The sequence below is a fragment of the Callithrix jacchus genome, chromosome 16, assembly GCF_049354715.1.
Source record: "Callithrix jacchus isolate 240 chromosome 16, calJac240_pri, whole genome shotgun sequence".
Lineage (NCBI taxonomy): Eukaryota > Metazoa > Chordata > Mammalia > Primates > Cebidae > Callithrix > Callithrix jacchus.
Genome location: NC_133517.1, coordinates 46,753,928 through 46,779,062, shown reverse-complemented (window position 1 = coordinate 46,779,062; position 25,135 = coordinate 46,753,928). Strand labels below are relative to the sequence as shown.

General features: G+C 41.7%; 1 protein-coding gene and 1 long non-coding RNA gene across 11 annotated transcripts in view; one reads left to right on the top strand and one right to left on the bottom strand.

The window, feature by feature from the left end:
- The window catches only part of MRPS28 (mitochondrial ribosomal protein S28), a 240,982-nt gene that overhangs the window by 90,317 nt on the left and 125,530 nt on the right, over positions 1-25,135 (bottom strand). The window contains exon 3 of one of the 4 annotated variants that reach the window (XM_078352750.1): positions 13,492-13,923. The exons of the other annotated variants lie outside the window; for them this stretch is intronic. Within the exon in view, the coding sequence (XP_078208876.1) occupies positions 13,851-13,923 (73 nt within the window). The 3' untranslated portion in view covers positions 13,492-13,850. Of the gene's footprint in view, positions 1-13,491; positions 13,924-25,135 lie in introns of those variants that run through there. 4 annotated transcript variants of the gene reach the window in all.
- LOC144579725 (uncharacterized) overlaps positions 6,254-25,135 on the top strand; it is a 63,112-nt gene continuing 44,230 nt past the window's right edge. The window contains exons 1-3 of one of the 7 annotated variants that reach the window (XR_013527935.1): positions 6,254-6,708; positions 7,042-7,182; positions 18,991-19,140. This is a non-coding gene — a long non-coding RNA (uncharacterized LOC144579725). Of the gene's footprint in view, positions 6,709-7,041; positions 7,257-10,624; positions 10,820-18,990; positions 19,141-25,135 lie in introns of those variants that run through there. The other 6 variants (XR_013527934.1, XR_013527930.1, XR_013527933.1 and 3 more) reach the window with 6 other exon arrangements.

Here is a 25,135-nt window from a genome sequence, read left to right as displayed (position 1 = left end):
CCCAGGTGCTATAACTTTAAGGTGCAGGGGAAATGAACAGTGAGAACATGCTTGCATGTTTTGAATCTTTTTCTACAATATATTCTCCAAAGGAAACATCCAGAAGCTCTGCTAGGGCCCCTCTAATGGGTTCCTTCTGCACTAAGCCAGCAGCTTCTGCAACTGGCAGCTCCTTTGCTACATTTTTCTAGAACGTCACCTCAGAACTGGCAACTAAAATTGTCTATTGGGCTTATGGGCCCTATATTCAAATCACACCTTCTCTCTTTTGCATTTGGTAAAAATTTTGAGAGGAATGGAGAGGAGGCATTACTTGATGTCCTCAGTAATATTTCCCAGAGTCAGGCAGTTCTGGCATGTCCAACTGCAAGATGCATACTTGAACACCAAGATATGTACTTATCTTATCCTGGCAATTAAGACACTGTTCACTTTTGTTTAGAAAGATAGAAACCAATGCAACCATCTTTGGCTAGATTCTTTGCAGAATACGTGGAAACCTTGAATTCTAAAGCCAGCAAAACCAGAAATTCTCTTATTTCAAATGAGGCCTTTTAAAATGTATTTTTTCATGTGTTTACGTATGCCTGGCTCTTGAGGTCTTAACATCATGAAGATTTTTTAAATATGAAAATTATATTAAATAAAAGTTTTGAGCTTTTGTCTGGCTGCCCCCAAGTCTAGTCCCACCACACACTGGGAGGAGACAGAGATGGGAATCAAATAGTAGTCCTCCTTATTTTTGAAGTTATAAATAGTTAAAATCTTAGCTCATTTGAGGAATGAACACTATTATCTGGAAATAAATCATGGGAAATGTAGATTTTCTTTTGGAAAAAATAGGGAAATTTGATCCCACGAGTTAAGTGCTTCCTAATTTTCTTTTTCACATACCTCAACTTTGTGTTATTATCCTATTGTACCTCTCAGAATTGCTGAAACCTCTAAACAAAGAGGTAGTAAGTACACAACTACAAAAGACTCCAAATCCTTTTTCTATGTCAGAACACAATACCAGCTTCCAGTCCAATTACACAGGACTATTCCTTCTTCTCTTTGAGTTGCAGAAAGAACACACTCATGTTTCTTAGCTTGCACTTATGTTCATCAGGCAGCTCTAACTGCATTTTAAGCAACTTAGTAATAATAAATGAGATGCAGACCCCTGAGTCAATTTCTAGATTGATACTTTGAAAAGTTTGTATCTTTACTGAAAAGGGGTAAAAAAGAATTCCAAATTTCTGACATGTCACTGATTCTCAAATTCTCAAAACATATTCCATAAATTTGTAAATGCCTAAGGATTTCTGTGTATTTGGACCTTGGAACAAATAAGGCAGTTTAGCAAATGAAATCTCATTCCTTTGGGAAGGCATATGGGAAGGGCACCAGCTTTAGACAGCCTGAAGACTAAATCCATCATTCTCACTACTTATGTGTCCAAGGGCAAGTGACCTAATCTGTTTAGTTTTAAGCTTCCTTGTTGAGAAAAAGAAGATAATAAATGACTTCTTCATTGGATTATTGTGAATATTAACGGAAGTAACTTAGGTAAGCACCTAGAACAGGGCTAGTGCTCAACAAATGTGATACCCACAAATAGGAAAGCAGAGAAATCGACTCAACCCCAAATAGCAGTGCAGAGAAATAGACTTCAACCTTACTGAAGGAAGGAGATGTTTTGAGTGTGTTTTGAAATCAACGTCATCTAATAAAGGGAAAGCACATAATTCTTTTTTTCAAGTGATTATATATTGTGATATACATCATCCTTTCTTAAAGCAAGGAAAGTCTTGACACTACCAAATCTATTAATATAGCCTTATAATTATTACTCCAGGGCAAGATATGAGCTTTAAAATATTTTTTTAAATTTTTTTTTTTTGAGACAGAGTCTCGCTATCACCAGGCTGGAGTGCAGTGGTGCCATCTTAGCTCACTGCAACCTCAGCCTGCCTGGTTCAAGCTATTCTCCTGACTCAACCTCCCAAGTAGCTGGGATTACAGGCGCATGCCACCAGGCCTTGCTAATTTTTGTATTTTCAGTACAGACAGGGTTTCACCATGTTGGCCAGGATAGTCTCAATCTCCTGACCTCAGGATCCAACTGCCTTAGCCTCCCAAACTGCTGGGATTACAGGCATGAGCCATCGTGCCCAGCCTTAAAAATTTTTAATTAGAGCTTAGGTTTTAGAAATTTTCAGGATTTTCCAAATTCAAATATTAGAATCAATTTTGGAAATATCTACCAGTAAATGAAATCTTAATTTTAGAATTTCATTTCTGATGCTCTATTTCCATTCACATAAATTCTTTTCCTGTTTGTATGACTCAGGAAAAACCAAGTTCTTTTGATCTTGTTTCCTTATTTTTGTGTTCTCTAGAGAAACCCAGATATTCTTTTGTTCATATTTGTTGGACCATGACCAACAGTGGTCTGAAGTGCCCTGTCCACCTCTAGCATAATTTTCCATGTAATCCTTGTGATCAACTCTGAATTTGCCTTTCCCATATATTTTCTGTAATTTTATCAAACTGCCTCCCAGTTCTTAATGACATACACAGGAACTTGACCCAAATCTAACATGCCTAGAACTCATGGTCTTTAGCCAACCTCCTCTGGACTGGGATCTCATGACTAAGCAAAACCAGGCCTTGACTCTCTTGGATGGAAAATTCGAAGGAAAGAGGATGTAAACTGAATGATAATCTTTCCTGCTCAGCACTGAACCAACCACCCCTTATAGTCTGAGGTTCAACTGGAGCGCATCCACTGGAGTAACACGTACAACTAAGCTGCTGTTAATGTTTCTACTAAAATGCTTCGTTTACCTAACATTCTTGAGGAATGAAGAATTTTACTTATCTACTTCAAACCCAATTAAAGTTTATTCCCTTCAGTGCTAAAATTTTCTATTTTAAATCAAAATCTTTACAAAATTACCACTTGCCTGCCTTTCTAAACAGTGCAATAAGTATAATTTCACCTTGCCTTCAGGATTAAAGTTCATAATTCTTGTCATTTATAAGGAGAAATACTAATGACATTTTGTGCTGAAAATGAAAGGTTTTGTTGTTGTTGTTTTAAGACTGGGTATCTATTGCTCTGTTGCCCAGCCTGGAGTGCAGTGCGCTCACTCACTGCAACCCCTGCACTCCCAGGCTCAAGCTATTCTCACGCCTCAGCCTCTGGAGTAGCTGGGCAAATTTTGTATTTTTAGTAGAGACAGGGTTTCGTCGTGTTGCCCAGGCTGGTCTTGAACTCCAGAGCTCAAGTGATCTGCTCACTTCGGCCTCCCAAAGTGTGGGATTACAGGCGTCAGCCACTGTGCCTGGCCTGAAAAGGGAAGTTTGCTCACACATGCAAAGACTCCAGATGAACCTATTTGTTTTTTAAATTACTTGGCACTTCTTTTCTGAAGTCTGAAACTCACTTCAGGTTACCAGCTGCAGTCAATATTCTGTCTTTCCCATTCTAATGGTCTATTGTGAAGTAGATTTAAAAAAAACAAACCAATACTATTATAATTGTGCTTCAAGAAAAAGCAACTAGGCACTGAGTGGATGTCCGTGGGAATTTCCTAATAATAGGCATATAACCTTCAGTGCATGACTTTTTATTTTTTTATTATTTGTGTGTGTGTGTGTGTGTGTGTGTGTGTGTGTGTGACGGACTTTCACTCTTGTTGTCCAGGCTGGAGTACAATGGCACAATCTTGGATCACCGAAACCTTCGCCTCCGGGGTTCAAGCGATTCTCCTGCCTCAGCCTCCTGAATAGCTGGGATTACAGGCATGTGCCACCATGCCTGGCTAATTTTGTATTTTTAGTAGAGATGGGGTTTCTCCATGTTGGTCAGGCTGGTCTCGAACTCCTGACCTCAGGTGATCCACCTGCCTGGGCCTCCCAAAGTGCTGGATTATAGGGGTGAGCCACCACGCCCAGTACATTTCAGGATTCTTTTAAAAAAATGCTTTCTAATTTGATAGTTGTACGTCTGAGTTAATGTTGGAGTCATTGTTTCAGTCAAGTATTACCTCACCAGAGCATTTCCTTATTAAAACACACACACACACACACACACACACACACACACACAGTATTTAGTTCTCATCACTTCCCAGGCAGTTTTATGACAAGTCCTTGTTTTCTGTTTTTATTAATGGGAACAGACAAGTGAAGTGACTTACTAAAAGCCAGAAACACTAGGGTGAGAACCAGACACAGAATTTTTATCTTTTAATTTACCTGATCAGTTCAGTAAACTCGTTCTGATCTACAGGACTTACACTAACCTGAAATTTTAATTGAGTATTTTTTTGGTAAATGAAATGTTATAATGATAGTATGTATATTCAGTGATAGCTCTAAATGATGTTTCGTAAATGGAAGCACTGAGGGAAGCCTTATAGAAAAACAAGGCAGAGCTTTTTCAGTTGCCTTAATGGACTAGATGCCTCCGGATGCCTTTTTCTGCAAACTGGTGATCTAAACCCAGTTTTGAATTTATAAAACTGAAGTTGCTGCCAATCATGCGGCCCCTTGAGAATATGTAACAAAATAAAAAGAGATAGATGGATGATGGATGTTTCTTGTCAGGTGTCTGTAATTCCACCTGATACATAAAAGGCATTAAGTTGATTTACTTGATTTTTAAGAGAGTAAAATCCTGCATACACATCAACAGCTCTTTTAGCCTAAATCTTTAGAACACAAAGTTTTCTGTTAGAAATGAAGCAGTATCCACAATTAACAGATTTATCAGGATGTATTTTTTGTTTTAATGCAAGCATGAGCCACCAAGGCCGTTGCAGGGGAGTATGCTAAAAGCATTATCAGCCCAGAGGTTTCTCCCTTACCCTTGGCCATTCGGATGTGAGAGATTTTTGGCTTTAGGTGGGCAGGAGGACCTCAGGTTACAGGAGTGGGAGGACCGCTGAAAGCAAGTCTGCCGAATGCCCTGCTGTGACTCCCAGACTGAGTGGAGTACTATCTGGATCAGAGGGTCTCATTGTACCCAGCCCCACACTAAACTTTCAGCTTTGGACAGAGAGAATTGGTTAACTTCTTGTGTGTCCGGTGAACTATTAGTTTCACTCACTGCAATTATTTATGTCTTACACTAAATTTTGCTGAAGTCTCTTACAATTTTCCAAAGATAGATATGTGGATGTGGGCAAGTAGACAAAAACAAAAACAAAAAACTCTCGAATTTCATTTTGCTTCTCTTGATCATTCAGTGAAAACTTCTGCAAGTTAACGTAGCACAGATAGAAAAATGTGAAATACAGAGTTGAAACGAAGACAGTGCTTTCATTTGTCAAGCTTTAGGGGTTTCCCAGCCTGGAATGTACCTGTTCCTGGCTTTCATAGTTTTTAAGGGATTGAGTTTTATTCTGAACCCAAATTCCACCCCAGCTCCCCAAACACTCTCGCATGCACGCAGGCACACGCATATACATATCGGGTTATACAATGATGCCAAAACAGACAAGGAAGGGAAGTCGAGATTAATAGCGGTGAGCAGGGCGCTGATTTCAGCCAGTTCTGTTTACACAGCATTTTCCTCCCAGAGCCGCAGATACTATCTCACTAATCCTCAATGGAGCTTTCTCAAAGCTCCTTTATCCAGCCTCTCTGCACGGAGAAAGTGAGGCACGGCGGGCAGAGGTGGTGAAGTCCTCGCAAAAGCTGGAAACACAACCCCGGGCTCCTGACGCACGGGCCATTGTCCTTTGCACTCCACCGCGCCACCTTCCTGTCAGGTGTCTGGTAAACAGGTTAACTGATCGCTGATTAGGGGCCTCCCGCCTACGTGCCCTGAGTGGCGGAAAGGAGCTTTTCCTTGTCAATATGAAAATCTCTGAGTACAAATCGATGAAGCTAGAGATTCAAAGACTGCCTTTATAAAGCTGGAGAAGGTGCACTCTGGCCACAGGCAGAGGGGGCGGCCCGGGGCCCCCCTGGGAGGCTGCCAAGGGGGCAGCACCGCCTCTGGGGACCGCTTGGTGGCGAGTCCGGTGGCGAGAGAAAACCAAGCCTCATTTGTTAATTTTTTTTTTTTTTAACTCTCAAATACCACCAGCACATTCCTTGAAAAAAAAATTGAAAGGAAAGAAACAAAGAAAAAGAAAGTAAGACAGGAAAAGGTCCTGAGAAATGACGGACGCTTGAACCTCTGGCCCGGGAAGACCAGCGCCCTTTGGCGGCTCGGCCTCGGGGGCGTGCGGAGGGCGGGCCCCGCGTGGCAGCCGCTTTCCCAGGCCGCCCGGGGTGAGGAGGTGATGCCGCGGGCTTGGTGGCGGCTGGTTTTTCACACAGGAATCCTGCTCGCTGCAGCTCCCTCGAAGGCCGCCCCCCGCTCCACCCCGGCGCTGGGCGCCCGCGCCTCCCGGCTCAGCCCGCCGCCGAGCAGACGGCGCGCCGCGGTAATTGGGCACAGGGGCCTTTTTCAGAGTCGCTCAGTCGGTAAATGAAACGTCAGCTCCCCTGTGATCCCGCGTGTGTGGGGCGGCGGCGGCGGCGGCGGCTGCAAGCCGGGGCGCGGGGCCGGCCGGCAGCAGCTGCTCTTTCACAGCCCCAGGCCCTGCGCGGCCTGCCTGCGGCTGGCGACCTCCCGTCCCCTCCCGGAGCGCCCCGAGGACCGGTGCCCCACACCAGAGGCTCCTGCGGTCTCCTGATTCGGTTCAACGTCCCTGAAACCCAGAGGTGAAGCTGAAACCGTGGAGCAAAACCCAAAACAGTCTTCCAGATCAGACCTCCAAAACAACTTAAAAATTTCTCTTGTTAATCATTAGATTCTCCCTTTTATTTAATATGCAGGTCCAAGGGGATTCCCTCTGCTTCCCCATTCAATCAGATAGCAACCCCTTCCTCTAAAGCTCTCTCATCTGAAGCCATCTGAGCAGGAGCATTTGGATCAACCCAATTCTGCTCTAGTCTGGACTACTTCTCCCAGTTTAGGGATCAGTAAATTGCCAAACACTTCCCAGTTTATCTCTGAAGAATCCCTGAAAACTGACGGCCTTTGTTCTCCTTCAGAGTGGGAGCCTGAGCTCTTGAGAAAGACCTGAAGGCCCTTGCCGCTCTCTGCATCATTCACTCCTCCCTAATCGGGTCAGCAAATTGCTGAGTGCTCGCTTCCTGACCTGCGTGATGGCCTAGGACCCGCAGCGTGTTGAGGTGGGTGACTATCAACTCAGCTCCCAAGTGTGGGCCTCAGAAGACCGTCTGTGCTACCTGGTAACAAGCACCAGGTAACAGCACTTGGCACTTTCCATGAGATTTTATTATCTTGTTTACTTTTCACAACGGTGTCTTTTAAGGGTGATTAAACAAGCTTAGGGAGATTCAGAAATCTGCCCAAACCTCACAGTTCATACGTGGCAGATGTGTCTGACTCCATGCTCGAAAGAGCTCCTCAGTCTCGGGCTAGGCAGAGTTGGTTCAATATGGTGTGGTAAGAAGCAGCAGAAAGGCAGAAGGGCAAAGGGGCCTGAGAAGGCATTCTACCTTTTGTTAGATACTAGTTTAGAAACAGTCTGCAGAAGCGACATTCTCATTCTCACTGGAGGGACCCGGAATTAGCTTTTGCCTTTGAGGGATTTCCTCACAGCCTTGATATTTTAACCAGCGTCAGAGAAAGTCAAATGCTCACGATGGCGATACCCCCACTGTCATTCCTCACTCCTTGGACTTAATGTGAAACTCCTGATAGGGGAAATGCTAAAAATTCAACATGGCTCCAGAATTCAAAGATGTGATAGCTTCAACAGCAGCAACAATTAGATATTGGTTAATGCATTGATATGAATGGAAATGGACTATGGGAGAACCAAAGTGATGCCCTCCTTGCTGCCCTAAGAATAGTTTTACAATATAGAATGCTTGGCTTGCTATTTGTTATTTTGCATATACTATAAAGTGAAGCTTGCTGGCATCTTCAGGGTCTAATGCCATGAGACCATCTTCAAGATGGAATTGAATCACAATGCCTTGTGACACCTCAAAAACTAGACTTCTTTCAGGAAAGTCAAGGAAGAGTCATTGTATAGAGAATTATATTTGAGAAAGATTCCCTTGTAACTGGAAACAACTTATACATTTTTTTTTACAGGGTTAGAATCATTTATTTAATAGAGCACCTTTGGTCCAAGTTAACATTAGTGGAATGCCGTTTTGGTATGGTTTTTCATTTATTTCAAAAGCAAGTCCAGGGAAGCCAGATCAATCAGGAACCCGATTATGTTTCTCCATATATGAAAAAGGAATAATCCTATTGAGAAGGCTTATCTTGGCCAAGCATATGGCTAACAGAAGCAATGTAGCTTTCTAGTGACATCTGTGTAGGGTTGGTGGATTGTGGTAAAGAGCTAGGAATGGGGACTGCCAAGTTCTAATAAAATTCCTCTCACACTTCAATCTCGCAAAAGAAAAATGATGTACTTTACTCACAGTGGCCAAGCACAACAAGCATTGACAGCCATAGTACTGGCCTAAAGAATCGCCACCTATCAGGAAGTCCTTCAGTCATTTACATCTTAGTATGAATTTGTTTTCCTCTCAAGTGAGAGATGGAATCAATACATTTTTCCAGTTTATTCTTTTGCAACTCACTAAATGTTTTATAATAAATAGTATTTCTTTTCATGATCCACACCCTTTCTGCAAGCCTATTATTAGATCACTGGAATGTTTGATGGGATGGAGCAAGAGGTGAAAGTAGAGATAATTCCAACTGATTGTGCCTGGCCTCCTGGATGATGGGCCTGGGGCTGGGATGGGGAATTGATGGCAAGAGGATTAGGGCTTCAAAACTTCAGTACTGAAGTCACTTAGTGCTCAGTGGGAAGAGGAAATAGGATTTCAGCAGATAGAGAAGAGGCATAGGGAGGAAATCAGGAACCAGACTTAATTTGTTTTATGGTTTAAATAGATTAGGTCCTAGGCACGGGCAGCTACCTCCTACCCTGACCCGCAGACATGGCCCATTCTTGGTAAGAAAGTTTATGTGGACCATCACCACACTATTAAGTCAAAAATTAAGGTGATTAAACTGCTGTTATTATATGTGACTGAGACAACTATTGTTCAGGAATAATTAAGACACTGCATCCTAAATTACAACAATTCGACTTTCCTGGGTTACCCATACCCCTGGGTTCCTGGGATATCTATATACGTTTATCTTTTGTTTCAGTAGAAACAGGCCATAGTAATTCAATAGGGCATGGTAAGCCATACTGTTGGAAAATTTAGGCCTTATTTTTTGACCAAACACTACCAAGTAATTACCTAATTTTTTTTTGAGACAGAGTCTTACTCTGTCCCCAGGCTGGAGTGCAGTGGCATGATCTCGGCTCACTGCAACCTCCACCTCCCTTGTTCAAGTGATTCTCCTGCCTCAGCCTCCCAAGTAGCTGGGACTACAGACGCACGCCACCACGCCCAGCTAATTTTTGTATTTTTAGTAGAGAGGGGGTTTCACCATGTTGACAGTGGTGATCTCGATCTCTTGACCTTGTGATCCGCCTGCCTCAGCCTCCCAGAGTGCTGGGATTACAGGTGTAATTTAGCCACCACGCCCGGCCCCCTTAAATTTTTTTATTATGGTAAAATAGACATAACATTATAACATTTACAATTTTAATCATTTTAAGTGTACAGTTCGGTGGCATGAAGCACATTACACTGTTGTATAGCCATTACCACCATCTATCACGAGACTTTTTCATCCTACCATATGGAAACTCTACCCATTAAACAGTGACTCCCTATCCCTATCCCTAGCCTTTGGGAATCGCTGTTCCACTTTCTTTCTGTATGTGGTTGACTATTCTGTGTACCTTACATAAGTGGAATCATATAATAGGTATCCTTCTGTGTCTGGCTTATTTCACTTGACAGTGTTTTCACCCATGTTATAACATGTCAAAATTTCTTTCCCTTTAAATGTTGCATCATATTCCATTGTATGTATATACACATTTTGTGTAGCCATTTATCCATCAATGGAAGTAATTACTCTTTAAAAAGCACACCAGTACTTACACATAAAAATGATACTGTCCTTCAGAATAGAGCACTTCAGAAATTATACTTAGTGATGATTTGTGTCATGGGCTCTTTAGGGAAATTGTGTTCCCCTAAAATTCATATGTTGAATTCCTAACCCCCAGTACCTTAGAATGTGACTGTATTTGGAGATGGTGGCCTTTAAAGAAGTGATTAAATTGAAACAAGGCCTTTAGGTGGGTCGTAATACAATGTGACTAGAGTCCTTATAAGAAGAGGAAATTTGGGGGCCGGGCACGGTGGCTCATGCCTGTAATCCTAGCACTTTGGGAGGCCGAGGTGGGCGGACTGCCTGAGCTCAGGAGCTTGAGTCCAGCCTGAGCAACACAGTGAAATCCCGTCTCTACTAAAATACAAAAAACCAAAAATTAGCCAGGTGTGGTGGCTTGTGCCTGTAATTCCAGCTACTTGGGAAGCTGAGGCAGGAGAATCGCTTGAACCCAGGAGGCAGAGGTTGCAGTGAGTTGAGATCGCGCCACTGTACTATAGCCACTGTACTATAGCAACACAGCGAGACTCCATCTCCAAAAAAAATTTTTTTTTTTAAAAGAAGAAAAGGAAATTTAGACATACAGAGAGACACCAGGGGTGCATGCAGAGGAAAGACCATGTGAAGACACAGTGGGAAGGTGGCCATCTGCAAGCCAAGGAGAGAGGCTTCCAGAGACACCAAACCTGCTGACACCTTGATCTTGGACTTTATGCCCCCAAAACTGTGCGATAATAAATTTCTGTTGGTTAAGCCAACCAGTCTGCGGCACTTTGTTACGGCAGCCCTAGCAAAGTAATACAACTTAGTACAAAAAGCGTCATGGGTGCTTTTGTTGAAATTGCCTCAGAAACAGTGTAAGCCCATGCACCAACATCAGCCTCGTTCCTTTACAGTCACAAACTCCTTTCAGCTTGATCACTAGCTTTTTTCATCATATTGGGCTTTAAACGGCTTTTGACTCTTTAACAAAAAATTAATTCCTCTCTCAAAAGAGAAAGTGCCTTCTCCTGAGATATGCAAAAGAATACCCTGCCAACTTTGAAGGCAATTCCAAAAGGAAATTGCTTTGAGCAGTAGCAGTGGAGTAGAAAAAATTGTTTTGTCTACCATGCTGACTTGCGCTGAAGAAGACAACACTCCTTAAGAGAAATATGCCACCTTATATTTGCTAAAGAATCTGTTGCTGTACTTTATATCACTGCTTCCTTTATCAAAATGCAATGTATGTACATTTTGGAACTTGCTTCACACTATTTTTTTCCTCCAAGAGCTCAAGCTCTTCAAAGAGCTCTATGACCTGACTCTTAAACCAAAGCTGCAGAGCCTCCTGTTTCTTCATCCGCAGCTGGATTGCTTTGATACTTAGGTCAAAAGGATCAGCTCTCAATGGGGCTCAGTTCACAGGCAAGCTCCAATACCGCCTTCTCACCCCTACCCTCAGTCTGAACAAGGAAAGGTGGGGGTCGTGAGGAAAGGACGGTGTGATGTGGAGAAGAGAGCAAGTCCCAGGGAAGTAGGCTTCGGTGTCTTGAGGGAAAAGAACTGAGTTGGAATCAGGGACTGTATTAGTCAGTTTTCTGCATTGCTATCAAAGAATACCTAAGGCCGGGTGCGGTGGCTCAAGCCTGTAATCCCAGCACTTTGGGATGCTGAGATGAGCGGATCACGAGGTCAAAAGATTGAGACAACCCTGGCCAACATGGTGAAACCCTGTCTCTCCTAAAATATACCAAAATTAGCTGGGCATGGTGGCGCGCACCTGTAGTCCCAGCTACTCGGGAAGCTGAGACTCTGGCTCAAAAAAATAAAAAAAGAATACCTAAGGCTGGGTAATTTAAAAAGAAAAGAGATTTATTTTCACTCATGATTCTGCAGGCTGTACAGGAAGCATGGCACCAGCATCTGCTTCTAGTGAGGCCGCAGGAAGCTTTTACTCATGGCAGAAGGTAAAGGTGGGAACAGGTGTGTCATGTGGCAAAGAGAAAGCCAGAGAGCTGCCAGGCTCTTCTAAACAGCCAGCTCTTGTGTGAACTAATGGAGCAAGAAGTCACTCATTACCATGGGGAGGTCACCAGGCTTCATGGGGAACTTTATGGTAATGAGTGACCCAAACACTTCCTACCAAACCTTACCTCTAACATTGAGGATCACATTTTAAGACGAGCTTTGGAGGAAACAAATATCCGAAATATAACAGGGACCTTGACTTCTTATTATATGCACTTAGCTTGCCAGATACTTGCCATTTGACAGGCATTTTCCAAAAAGCTTTCAATTACATTATCTTGAAAGTTATTTTAGAAGAAAAGAAGAGGTTGGACTAGGATTCATGGTCACCGTCATGATTACATCAATCTCTGACTTTAAGGAGAGTCTTTGCCTGCAAATATCCCACTGCAAAAATGTTAAAAATGACACTGGCTAAGAATCTCATTGAAAAACCAAAGTCACATTTCTCACTGGGTGGAGCTCCTTAAGGATAGGGTCTGTGCTGTCATCTTCATACATGCAGTGCGAACAAGGCACCGAGTAGGTATTCAAAATGTTGAATGAACGACCTACAGCCCTTCACTAGGTTTTCAGCTCCTGTGATTCCAATGTCTACTATCCTCTGTTGTGTTTCAGATTTCTGTCCAGTTCCCACTTGATTTTCCCTCATTTATACTTCTCATGTTGAAGCCCAGATTTATTGTAAAACTGTGCCCATGACCAGAATAGATTTTATCTTCACCACATCTCTGAATTTGAACTTCTCAGGGGGTCTGGAGGCTACAAAAAGTAACTGGATGCTATGTAAGCCTGGGTTTCAGTCTGTGGGAAACGAACTTGAACTTGGACTTGGACTGAATCTTTCCACCTTCCCCTTGTTCCATTTCTCAGACAGGTCAAGAATGGCATCATAGCCAAAGGGACCAGCCATTATAGCTCCCTTAATTTTTGATGTCACCTGACTTTAAGGTGGCATCACCTTAAGACTTCAGATTTCAAATGGTTGATATAATTAGGCTAATGCAAGATAACTATTTGAATTAAGAAAAAGAAAATCTAGTGTTTAATGACAATTCCTTTCATCAACAAGAGACCCCAAAAAACCCCAAAACACCTGTTAAAAGAGTTGCCTAGGTCCCTCACTCTCCTGGAGCTCCATGGCTGGTGTGAAATTGAAACGACTCTTTCCACTGTCCCTCCTAAAACATTCCTTATATGAGACTATTTTATGTGGGCAGAGACCAACAATGCCCAACACAGTAAAAGAAGTTTTAATTCCTTCTCCTTAAGAATGTATTCCTCCAGTGAGCCCTCACTATTCTAGCAGACCAGCTGGCAGGGTTGGCAGGTAGGGACACTCTCTTTGGGGACACCAAAGCCCTCGACAACTTTTCAACTGTGCCTGAACTTGGCAATCATGCCTATGGAGAACGAGCTTTCTTTCTTTTTTTTTTTTTTTTGAGAATGGAGGAGTAGTATACGCACAATTTACCTTTTTTCTCAGAAGCTATTTTATTCCTCATTAATGCCAGGAGAAAGGGTCCTGGCATGTAAACGCCTAATTAGGAAACTTTCAAAGCTGACACCACGTAAAACACTCACATTTTATTTAAAAGAGAAGGAAAAGAAAAAATAATTTATCATCACACTGCTAAAGAAGTCCTCCAATAAAATGAGCTTCTTATTAGTATATTTCACTTAAGCTCAGCTCAGCCTGCTGCTCTCATCCATTATGTCCAATATTCACATTCTCCTTTCTTCCTTTTTGCAGGCATTTTGTCACACTCTTATTGTCTTAGCTTGGTTTTCTCTGAAGGAAGAGCCTGATGCCAGCGCTTGTGTACAGATAAATAATTTTGGAGGTGGTCCTAGGGCAGAGGACAGAGGGAGAGCAGAGTGAGATGGCAAGGGAGGGAAATGCACTACTGCAGGAAACAAGGGCTTGATTCTGCCGGGACCACCTGAGAAGCCCATTTAATGCCTTCCAGAACTGTCCTCTTGAAAGATAGGAAGCAGGTCCATGGAGTCATCAGTTCCCTTCCTGTGGATCAAAGATTATTCTCAGGAGTATTAACTTCCAGATCTATGCATATGCTTGGGCAAAGCCAACCTTCCTAGTATCTGTGGTGACCCAGTATAGAAAACAAAAATACATGATGTGTTAGTTATCCATTGATGCAGGGAAAAAAAAATCACCCCAGAATTCAGTGGCTTAAAATCACAATAATTCCTCCACAATTTCTGTGAGCCTGGATGCCAGAGCAGCTGAGAAACTCTGTATCAGGGTCCCTTGTCATGTTGCAGCCAAAGCATCAACGCAAGATTCCATCACCTGAGGGCTTGACTGTGGCTGGGGGATCTGCTTCTAAGAGAGCCCACACACGGCAGCTTCCTCACTGGCTCTTGGCAATAGGCCTTATTTAGTGTCACAAAGGCCTCTCCATAGAGATGTTTGAGTGTCCTTACTGTGTGGCGGCTAGCTTCTCAAAGAACCGATGATCCAAGAGAGAGCAAGGCAGAAGCCACATGTCTTTTTTGACCTCACCAATAGTATTTATGCTATTGACCCACCCCAGTGAAATGTGGGAAGGGACTACACAAGAATGGGAATGCCAGGAAGTGGAGACAATCGGGGCCATCATGTGGGCTAGCCACCACATAGGGTATGTGTACAAGGGTCATAGCACAAAATGAACCAAAACCTACACAGAACTGTCAACCCTGACGTGGCTGAAATGATATGTGAGGACACAAAGATGTGAGTCACGCTGTGCATGGTGGCTTACATCTGTAATCACAGCACTTTTGGGAGGCTGAGGTGGGAGGATGGCTTGAACTCACAAGTTCGAGACCAGCCTGGGCAACATGGCAAAACCCCATCTCTACAAAAAATACAGCTGGGCGTGGTGGTATGCACCTATAGTCCTAGCTACTTGGGAGGTAGGTGGATGGCTTGAGCCTAGGAGGTGGAGGTTGCAGTGAGCCGAGATCGCACCACTACAGTCCAACTCAGGTAATACAGCCAGACTTAGTCTCAAAAAATTTTTAAAAAACGTGAAGGATGTGAGTCATGGTATTCCAGATGCCTGTTCCAGCTATGCGTTTTCATGCTTCCCACCACTCAGACCCAGCCATTTCCTTGGTTCCTCAAGCTGAACCCAGGATATGCAATTAAACAAAGATCTCAGAAAATACTGAGGCACAAAGCTGATCTCGAATTCTAAAATTACAAGTACAATAGATGACCTGAAAATGGCCTACATCTTGGATTGTTTAAATCATTTAGGAAGTTTATTTCTTGGTTTTCTTTTACTCCAAAGCTATAGCAGGCAGGCTGCAGAAGCTAACACGTGACTGTCTGCCTTTCAACAGGGGAAGAGAACAGGTCAGATGCTCCAGCTTTATGAAACAGAACATTACCCTAAAGCAAACAAACCTGTGTACAACATTGTCAACATGAAAAATATGGAAAATGAATCTCTAAGTATAAAAGTTTTATTTGGGAATAATAGACAAGAAGTAGGACTGCAGTCCGGGACATATATACATACATACATACAGATCAGGGTGGCTTCTGATATGTCTAGAAAACAAAGGAACCGATTAGGATTCACTGGGGAAAGAGGAGGTTTACACAAGTTGTTTTGAAAGAAAGCTTATTGGCACTAGCAGTGTCTTACAAGAGCTGGTGGGTTCTGACTGGTGAATGTCAGTAATTGCTAGGTAGGACTTGTAACCTTGGAGTTGTAGTTAGGTGCATGTAGGTTTTTCTTTGTTTGTTTTTTTTTTTTTTTTATTGAGACAGAGTCTCACTCTTTCACCAGGCTGGAGTGCAGTGGCATCATTTCAGCTCACTGCAACCTCCGCCTTCCAGGTTCAAGCAATTCTCCTGCATCAGCCTCCCAAATAGCTGGGATTACAGGCACATGCCACCATGCCCAGCTGATTTTTTTTTTTTTTTTTTTTTTATTAGAGGTAGGGTTTCGCCATGTTGGCCAGGCTGGTCTCAAACTCCTGACCTCAGGTGATCTGCCTGCCTCAGCCTCCCAAAGCGCTGGGATTACAGGTACTTGCCACCCTTATTGTTTTTTTATTGGGCTTGTGAGACAGTTTTTAAAACAGGCAAATGTTCTTATATAAGTGGCTCTCTCTCCTTATGCTGCTAGCTGCAGTTTGAAAAAAATTTCTTGTGATAGCTCCTGTAGTCAGACAATCCATATGTGAGAACCCTCCCTTCATGGCCTTCTCTGACCCCAATGGCCAGAGTTTGACACAAGTGACTCTATTTTGAATCATACAACTTCCACGACTTGAATGTAATTGGAACACATTCATCACAAGGACAAGATTCATTTTGATTTAAGTCCAGTTAACAATGCAACTGACTCCTCTAGACTTTCAGAGCCTTAGAGGATGAAGAACACATGCCCCAAAGTCTTTACTGCAGCATGGCTACTCCGGCTGCAGTCACTGTCCCCAACTTTCCAGGCAAGGGCAGGACACAAAACCCAGGAGTAACGCGTGTCAGAACAGAAAACCCTAGAACTTGCCAGCCAGCAGACTTCTCAAATATTTTATTGGCCAGAACAGTGTCAAATGGCCATTCCAGGTTATCAGAGAAGATGGGGAGTTTGTTAAAATTTATTTGTTATTAAAATTAAAAAAAATTACAGACAAGTCAGGCACAGTGGCTCATGCCTATAATCCCAGCACTTTGTGAGGTCAAGGAGGGTAGATTACTTGAGGCCAGGAGTTGAAGACCAGCCTGTTCAACATGGCAAAAGCCCGTCTCTACTAAAAAGCACAAAAATTAGCCAGGCAAGGTGGTACACGCCTGTAATCCCAGCTACTTGGGAGGCTGAGGAAGGAGAATCACTTGAACCCAGGAGGCAAAAGTTGCAGTGAGCCAAGATCCCACCACTGCACTTCAGCCTAGGCAACAGATTAACACACTGTCTCAAAAATAAATAAATAAATAAATAAATACATACATACATACATACATAAATGCATAAGTAAATTTTAGAGACAGGGTTTCATTCTGTTGCCCATGCAGGAGTGCAGTTTTAGAGACAGAGTTTTGTTCTGTTACCCATGCTGGAGCACAGGGGTGCCATCACAGCTCACTGCAGCCTCCAACTCCTGGGCTCAAGTGATCCTCTGGTCTTGGCCTCCCAAAGCTCTGAGATTACAGGCATGAGTCCCTGTGGGGAGTTTTTTTAAAGCTGATTATCAAAATTGGGTTCTTTAAATAAGGGAAAAGGGGAGGTTGGATATTGGATGGGCAATTAGGTGTTTTTGCAACCCAGGGTTTTTGAGCCTACTCTGTGGGTGGAAATGCTTTTTGCTACACTCACCTAACAGGTCCAGAGAGTCAAAGGGATCTTGAGCCACTAAACAACCAGCCACTAGTTAGTTCATAGTGGTGAGAAATAAAGAAACCCCTCTGTGGCATGACCCACTGCTGTTGGTTTTCTGTTACATGCAGTTGAACTCAATGCCCAATTGATACAACCCACAGAAATATTTTTATTTTTTCTTGAGAGGGAATCTTGCTGTGTCACCCAGGCTGGAATGCAGTGGCATAATCTTGGCTCCCTGCAACCTCTGTCTCCTGGGTTCAAGCGATTCTCCTGCCTCAGCCTCCCAAGTAGCTGGGATTACAGCTATGTACCACTACATCTGGCTAATTTTTTGTCTTTTTAGTAGAGATGGGGTTTCACCATGTTGGCCAGGCTGGTCTCAAACCCCTGACCTCAGGTTATCTGTCCACTTTGGCCTCCCAAAGTGCTGGGATTACAGGCATGAGCCACCGTGTCCAGCCGGAAATATTTTTAGATCTTCTCTAACCAAGTGATAATTTTGTTGCATTAATTGTTAAATTTAAAATTTGTTCATTATCTTCAAAGATGTGGTTTCAAAGTTGTCAAATCTGTAAACGTCATCACTGTTGACCTTCTGAAAAAAATACTAGTTGCATGATAATCCTGACAGTTCTGCACATTGATGTTTTTCTGTTTATTTTTTTCCCCGGTCCCTTTAACTGGACACACTCTCACACACCTTTGGGTCTTCACGTCTGACAAGCCCTCTCTCTAAATGCTACCCCGTCTCCCTCCCCTCCCCAATTTGCCAAACACCTCTTTGCAAAGGCTTTCCCTGAATCCTCCAATCTAAACCAAGTAACTCAGTTATATTCTCATGCAGACAGAACAATTTCTTTCTGAAACTTACTGCATTTATACATACCTATTTCCTTTCGAGGGTGTATAATATGTTTTCCCACTGAACTATAAGTTCTATGAGGTCAGGGGCTGTGCTAGTTGTGTTCACACCTGTCCTGATCCTGAGAGGAGAAGAGTGCCCGCTGGAATGTTATACCCACATTTACTTTCAAGAAGCCCCTGGAAGGTTCAAGTGGGATGCTCTTGTTCAAAGGATTGATAGAATCTAGACGTGATCAGAGATGATGCCCATAGTGGATTCTGCTAATTGAAATGTTTAAGCTTTTCCATTTGTTTCTTATTTTTCATTTTTTTCTCTAAGCCTCTGGGGAACAAGGCATGTGTCCAGGGATGGCAAGTTCCACAAAGCAGTCTGGGCAAACTTCCAGGCTGTCCAGCCAATCAACAGAGTTTCCGGAGGTGACAGGCCAGGTTGTCATCCCTCTCAGTCACTCTAAACAGGGCAGAAATACTGGTTGTCCACAGTTAAAAGTGAGAATCTTGTAATGCTTGCTTATATAATATTTCTTACGGCTTGCAGTTTGCAGAAGTAAATACAGATTGGAAACTATCTGTTTATACACTGGTGGCAAAGCAGGCATCTGGAGAGTATTTAACTGTGGTAATACTTTTCTCCCAATAAATGTTCTGTTTGTGACAATATAACACCAGGTTATTTGGCATTTCAGAAAGGCACCATTTTCTTTCCAGGTTCTATACAAAACTGACAGCAAGACTTCTAGACAAGCTATTTTGAGAATATTAAAACACGCACGAACTCAAATGAGAAGACCAGGAAAAACTGACAAGAAGGCCAATTTATAAGAAAAGTTGAAAATATAATGCTTGCTTAGAAAATTACTGTTTGCTGTCTATTCTACTTCTTTCCTTTAAAGACGACTATGATGGAAATGCCCATTAAAGACGCCTGCCTATCAGGAAATCTTGTATATCCACACAGGGGCTTGAAAGACAAGGAGGCAGGAAGTGGGATAAGAGAGATGGGGAGATAGAGGTCAACTGGAAGCTGCATTTCCAGGTATAGGCTACATACTGTGAGGCCATAATAGCAGATCAGCTAGAGACAGGCGTTCTGGAATATTTGTGTGCTTATATATCCAGATTACTTGAGTCCCAAAGGAGCCAGGTAGAAGGAATTCTAGTGAATAAATAAAACTTTGACCCAGCATTTATTTAATCCAAGGTAGTAATTTTACAAGCCGCTTCATTTATACTGAAATTAGGACATAAATTGTAAATAAGTTAAGATTTTTAAGTCACTAAATAAAATTAATTTAAAAGTAGACTATATGAAGGGGGATAAAAATTATCTTTCCAGTCATTTACTCATTATTTAAGAGGTACCCACTCTAAGAGGGAAAAATAGCATTTATATATTTTTTCCTGGTTTTTATACACCAAAACACCCTAAAAGCACTGTGAGAAAATAACATTTTTAAAAATGGATAATACTTTTCGGTGCCTTTTAGAAAATAATTTTTGAAAGGTTACTGATAAATTATTCACCAGAGGTCATCGATCCTAAAGAATTAACCAGTAAATATCAGAGACACAGAGTTAATAAACCTAAAGTAGAGAACTGTATGCTTTTCTACTTTCTGTAGCACTCTAATAAGGGTAATAGGGTTAAATTAAGAGAGGAGATACTGCCTTTGCCAAAAACAAAAATATTTTTGAACATTATTCCTACTGGGGAAAAAAATTATAAATTTGACGTGTCCAGAATACCCATCCAGAAGTTATGACCTTATACTTAAAGCCACTTTCAAGTTCACAAGGACAGGGTGTGCTGCGGCTCACTCAATCTACCTCTTGGGGAATCAGGCTCATAAAGCAGAAGCTGAGGCCAGAAAAATGAGTAGGATGCAGCAAACACCTTTTATCAGTGCCAATAAACTGTACATGAGCTCTCAAAAATGCTTCTATTGTTGTTGCTGTTTCATTTTAACTACAACTTGGAATTAGGCAGGATGGCACAGAACAATCCTGCCTCTCTGTTCTGAAGTCCTAGTAGGTAAGTAAATGAGTAACTCCCTACAACTTCCCCACAGGAGCATGTATAAGAAGCCTGACCCATGGTAAAACTCTGAGTCTAGCTGAGCTTCTTTCACAGCTTCATTGCTTGTGTTTCCTTCGTTAGGTAAATAGTAGAACGATTTCACCAGTCATATTACAGTTTAATCTGCGGCACTTAGGCTGGAAGAAACATGGAACTAATGAAGGTTTTGCTGTGTGGACAGTGTGATACTCACTGTGTTTGAGTGACACTGTTTTGTATATATACACAGAGAAAAGTTTAGCAAGCCATCATTTGCTATGACAATGGGGCATATGAGTGGTTCTCAAACCAAGGAGCAGAGATTATCTCTTTGTGAGGACAAATTTGATTAAGAGGCATTCCTCGTGAGCTTTTTGTGATACTGAACAGAGAGCCAAATGCTTAGCTTCAATGTAACCATCTTTCCAGTACCCCTGAGAAAAAAGCTGCCTGTCAACACTTGGGTAAACAATATCTAGAAGTGATGGAAGGAAAAGTACTCAGAAGCAGGAAAGCAATGGACATTAATTCATGAAAGAACCAGAATGCTCAAAATGAGAATGGAATTCTGGACCCTCCCCTCTTCGGTTTCCTCAAACTTTCCACAGCCTTTAGACTCAAGGGATTCTTCCTGGTTGCAATGAATATAGTGAACACTCCAAGGTTTGTGCCAACAGAGAAGAGAGCCCAGTTAACATGAAATAATGAGACATCCTTTAAAGTCGTACACAGTCACTTCCCCTGTCCCCGCCCCATAGGCCTGCAAAATGCTAGTCATGGAGACATGGGCCCAGCAACTGGCTCTTTTCTAGAAAATTACCGGCTCTTTTCTAGAAACTTCACTAGACTCAGGTGAAAACTTGAAATCTGGACGTGTAAAATCTGTTCACGTAGCATGATCTTTTTATTTCTGTTAAGTCTCTAAAACAAAATGTAGTGAAACCTCGTTTAGGCAGAAAGCTTTCGGGGTTGTGGGATGGCAGAGATGAGGGGGTGAGGTGAAGGGGGTGTGGAAAAGGAGGCGCGAAAGGGAAGGAAATCCAGGAGATTATTTGTACCAATCTCGTTGCTAAAAATGTCTGCTTCCTTCCTTGGGGATCAGAGTTTGCAGAACATTTTCTCTTTCTCTGTTGACAGAGGATCTTGTAAAATGATAGCCACTGAATCAACTAAATACGTTCAACAAATATTGATGAGTATTCTCTATGTTTTTGATAGTGTGCTGGCATAAAAGAAGATACAAAAATGAGTAAAACTCAATCCCCATCGTTGACAGTTTATTAAGAACATATACAATGACTCCCTAGGAGATTAATCTACAAAGTATGTGAATTAGTTTCAAAGCGGAAGTAATTGATTAATTCATATCCATTTTCCTATTTATTTACTTAGGTACTTAAGGTCTAGGAGATTGTATCAGGATACTCCTGTACCCCAAAACCTAAAATGCAATAAAATAAAATAAAATAAAATATTTCAGCATGAAAAAAAAAGTTACTCTAAAAATATCAATTTTCTTGTTAGTTTTATCTTTTCTTTTTAATTAAAAAAGATATTACTTTAAAAAAAAAAGTTTTTTCTTAAAACAAAGATGGGGTTTCACCACGTTGGTCAGGCTGGTCTTGAACTCCCGACCTCAGGTGATCTGCCCGCCTTGGCCTCCAAAGTGCTTGGATTACAGGCATGAGCCACCACGCCCAGCAGTTTTATCTTCTTTTCTAAAACCTTTAATTTTAAATAAATAGAATGAAATAAAATTAACAACCTTTGACATGAGACACAGCTGTGGTTCTGAAAATAAGGGACAAAGGCTGTGAAATAGAAAACAGATATCCCAAAACTCTTGCATTGTTCTACAATTCTACAAAATTGTCCTCAAAGCCTCTTGCAGACAACTGTAAAACAGGCTTATTTTAAATTAGAAGCAGAAAAAGACACCGATACCAATAAAGACCACAATTTAGAGAATAGAGATGGAAAAATATTTAAAGCAAACCAAAGAACTAAAGAAGGATAGTTACTGATGCTCATTTTGTACACAGGCATAAAGCTTCCACAGTTAGATCAAGAGCAACCTGTTAGACAAGCAGGAAATGACCAGAAGTAGGTATATTAGCATAAGTTAAAACTATCAGCTGATAACAAAAAGGTCGTAGGTAACGAGTTAAAAAATTCAAAGAGCGCAAATGGTCTGGGACCACTGGGCAGGAGCTAGCAGCTCTTCCCACCTTAATAATTCCTGGGAAATCACATCATTACGAAATTGTTTTTCATAATGGTGGCCCTGAGTCATCAAGGAAAACTTTAAATCCTGTCAGTATTCTTTATTTTAAAAAGCAGGAAATGTTTTGGGGCCAGGAGACTATGTAATGTATTTTAGGGTTTTATAGGCAACATTTGGTTGTGTAGACATTTTACATATTCCCTAGGAACTGAAATCTCCCTGATTAATCAGGGGTTTACAGTGTCCTTCAGAAACCTCTCTCTAATAACTATCAGCCAAGTTTCATTAGAGAGAATAGTAGGTTACCTTTTCCATATACTCCCACAATTATTTTAAAACTGGTCTCTTCTAGGGAAAGCATTTTGTGTAGAATTTAGATAGATGGAGAGATGATAGGGAGGAAGGTGACAGCAGTACAAACAGCATGAAGGTATGTGGCGACTTGGCACATTCACTAATGCCAAGTATAAACTGACTGCACAGAGATTGTGTGGTGGAAGGTAGAAAGAGGCAGGACCCTATGGGTGAGTCGTGGCATTGGGAGGGTATAAGAAAATGAGCCCATGTCTCTGTCTTCTTTAATAGATGTGAAGACTGCAGTGTTTTGTTCTAACAGGCATGCCCTGTTCAGGCTCCAGGACAGGGCCACACTTCTGTGAAGAGTCTCTGTCTTTCATATGGAGGAAGACAGCACTGGAATAGGAAATAAACTTGACAAACAGGCCCTTACAGAGGTGGGTGAGAGAACGCCTTGCTCTCTCTGGGCCTCACTTTCCTGGGCCTTGACTTGGAGCTGTCTGGATATGCTTGAGGGAGCACCCCAGTGAAAGCAAAAGGTGGTCTCTGTCTTGGGGCAGTGGGGAAGGAACAAAGCCAAAATATACCCTAGGGTCCTGGAAGGATGAGCAAGCCTGATCTCCTCATCTAGAGTTCTTAGTTACTGGTGAGTTCTATGCCCATTTCCTGTTAATAACCATGGAACTTTTGCAGAGTCTTCTTGAATCTTATAGCCTCTTCTCAAGCGGTCATCCAGTCTACATTGCAAACAGCTATGACTAACTTCCTACCTCCCGAGACAATCTGAGAGAATCATTAGGAGATAGCCATGTTAATGTTAATTTGCCTCACATCAGTAAGACTTTATCTCCGGTTTACCGGAGGATCCAACTTTATAACCACTCTCTTTTTTGCTCTTTGTGGAATAATGCCTTCTCTGGTTCTTCTAGTTCTTGCGTCCACACCTATCAAGTGACATGTACATTAGATTATGTGGAGGCTGATAAGACTACACACTTGATAGATTTTCCAGGACTTTTTCTGGTCCATTAGTCCTTTCAAATTTTGTTAAGACCCACACCAGAGGCTGAGTGGGAAAAAGAGAGGTGTTAACAAAGATTGAAATGACTAATGGACCAGATTTTTTTTGTAGACAAAATTATAGGGGATTACCTTAAATTGTCATCCATTTTGTAGCTCTATTTTAAAAATTTACTAGTATATTGGGCATTGCTAAATATATCTAAAAGACAGTTGTGCAGCAGCATACCTCAGACATAGCATTATTTCCAACCAATAAAGATGGTACCATTTACCCACAATCCTTGTCTCAGCTGCCTGCTTGAGTGGAATTCCCACTCCTTTTGGTATGGTTTTGCGAGTTGGGACATCCTCTTTATCTACTGGCTTCTGTGGTATTTACTGCATCTAAAATGAAAGATTCTGCATTTAAGTGTTGCCTGGAAAAAACACAGTATCTTGCTTTCTTTTATTCATTCATTTGAAGTAATTATTGCTATCATAGTCTCATGTGCATTTTTCCCAAACCATAATGATTTGAGACTTATAGAGTATGGTAAAACAGTTAGATTGTTTTTTTCAGAGAGGCAATTTTGTGAAGAAAATGGTAGTAATCTGAGCCACTTTTTGGTTTCTAAAGATTTCATCTGTTCACAGGACAATTTCAGGATTCGTCCAGTTGCTTACCTGGAAGCTGAGAACCTATGTTCAAAATCTTGTTTTCCATCTCCCACATGTAGAGTGCTGGTATGAGAACTTAAAATAAGACACATTCTTTTGTAGAATTTTCCTTTCCTACCTCCTTTGGCTCAGAGCATCTCTGAGTTCTTTGTAATTAGTTTAAAAGAAACATGAAAAAATGTTATAGTCTTTTCAAATAAACTACATGTTTCCCCTAGGAATTTATACTAAAATGTGTATTTATTTTTAAAAACCAAATGATATGAATATAAGAAATGCAATACTGGGTCAGCCCAATGGTCTAACCAGCCTGTGGTTTTCAAATTTCATAGTACTCCATTAATGTTGACCTCAGAAGTTTTGGGATATATTTCAAACTCCCTGGTTTCCTTTAATACTCAAATCTGAATCTACCATTCAGAGATTCATCCAAACCTTTCCTGAACTTACTTGTAACTCTTACTTATATCAACTATAGAAATCATGAGTACCATAGTGGCAAGGTTACTACATCCTATCTACTATGAGACCATAGAAAGGTGACTATATCCTATCTACTATGAGACTATAGGGAGATGAAGAATTAGGATAAATAA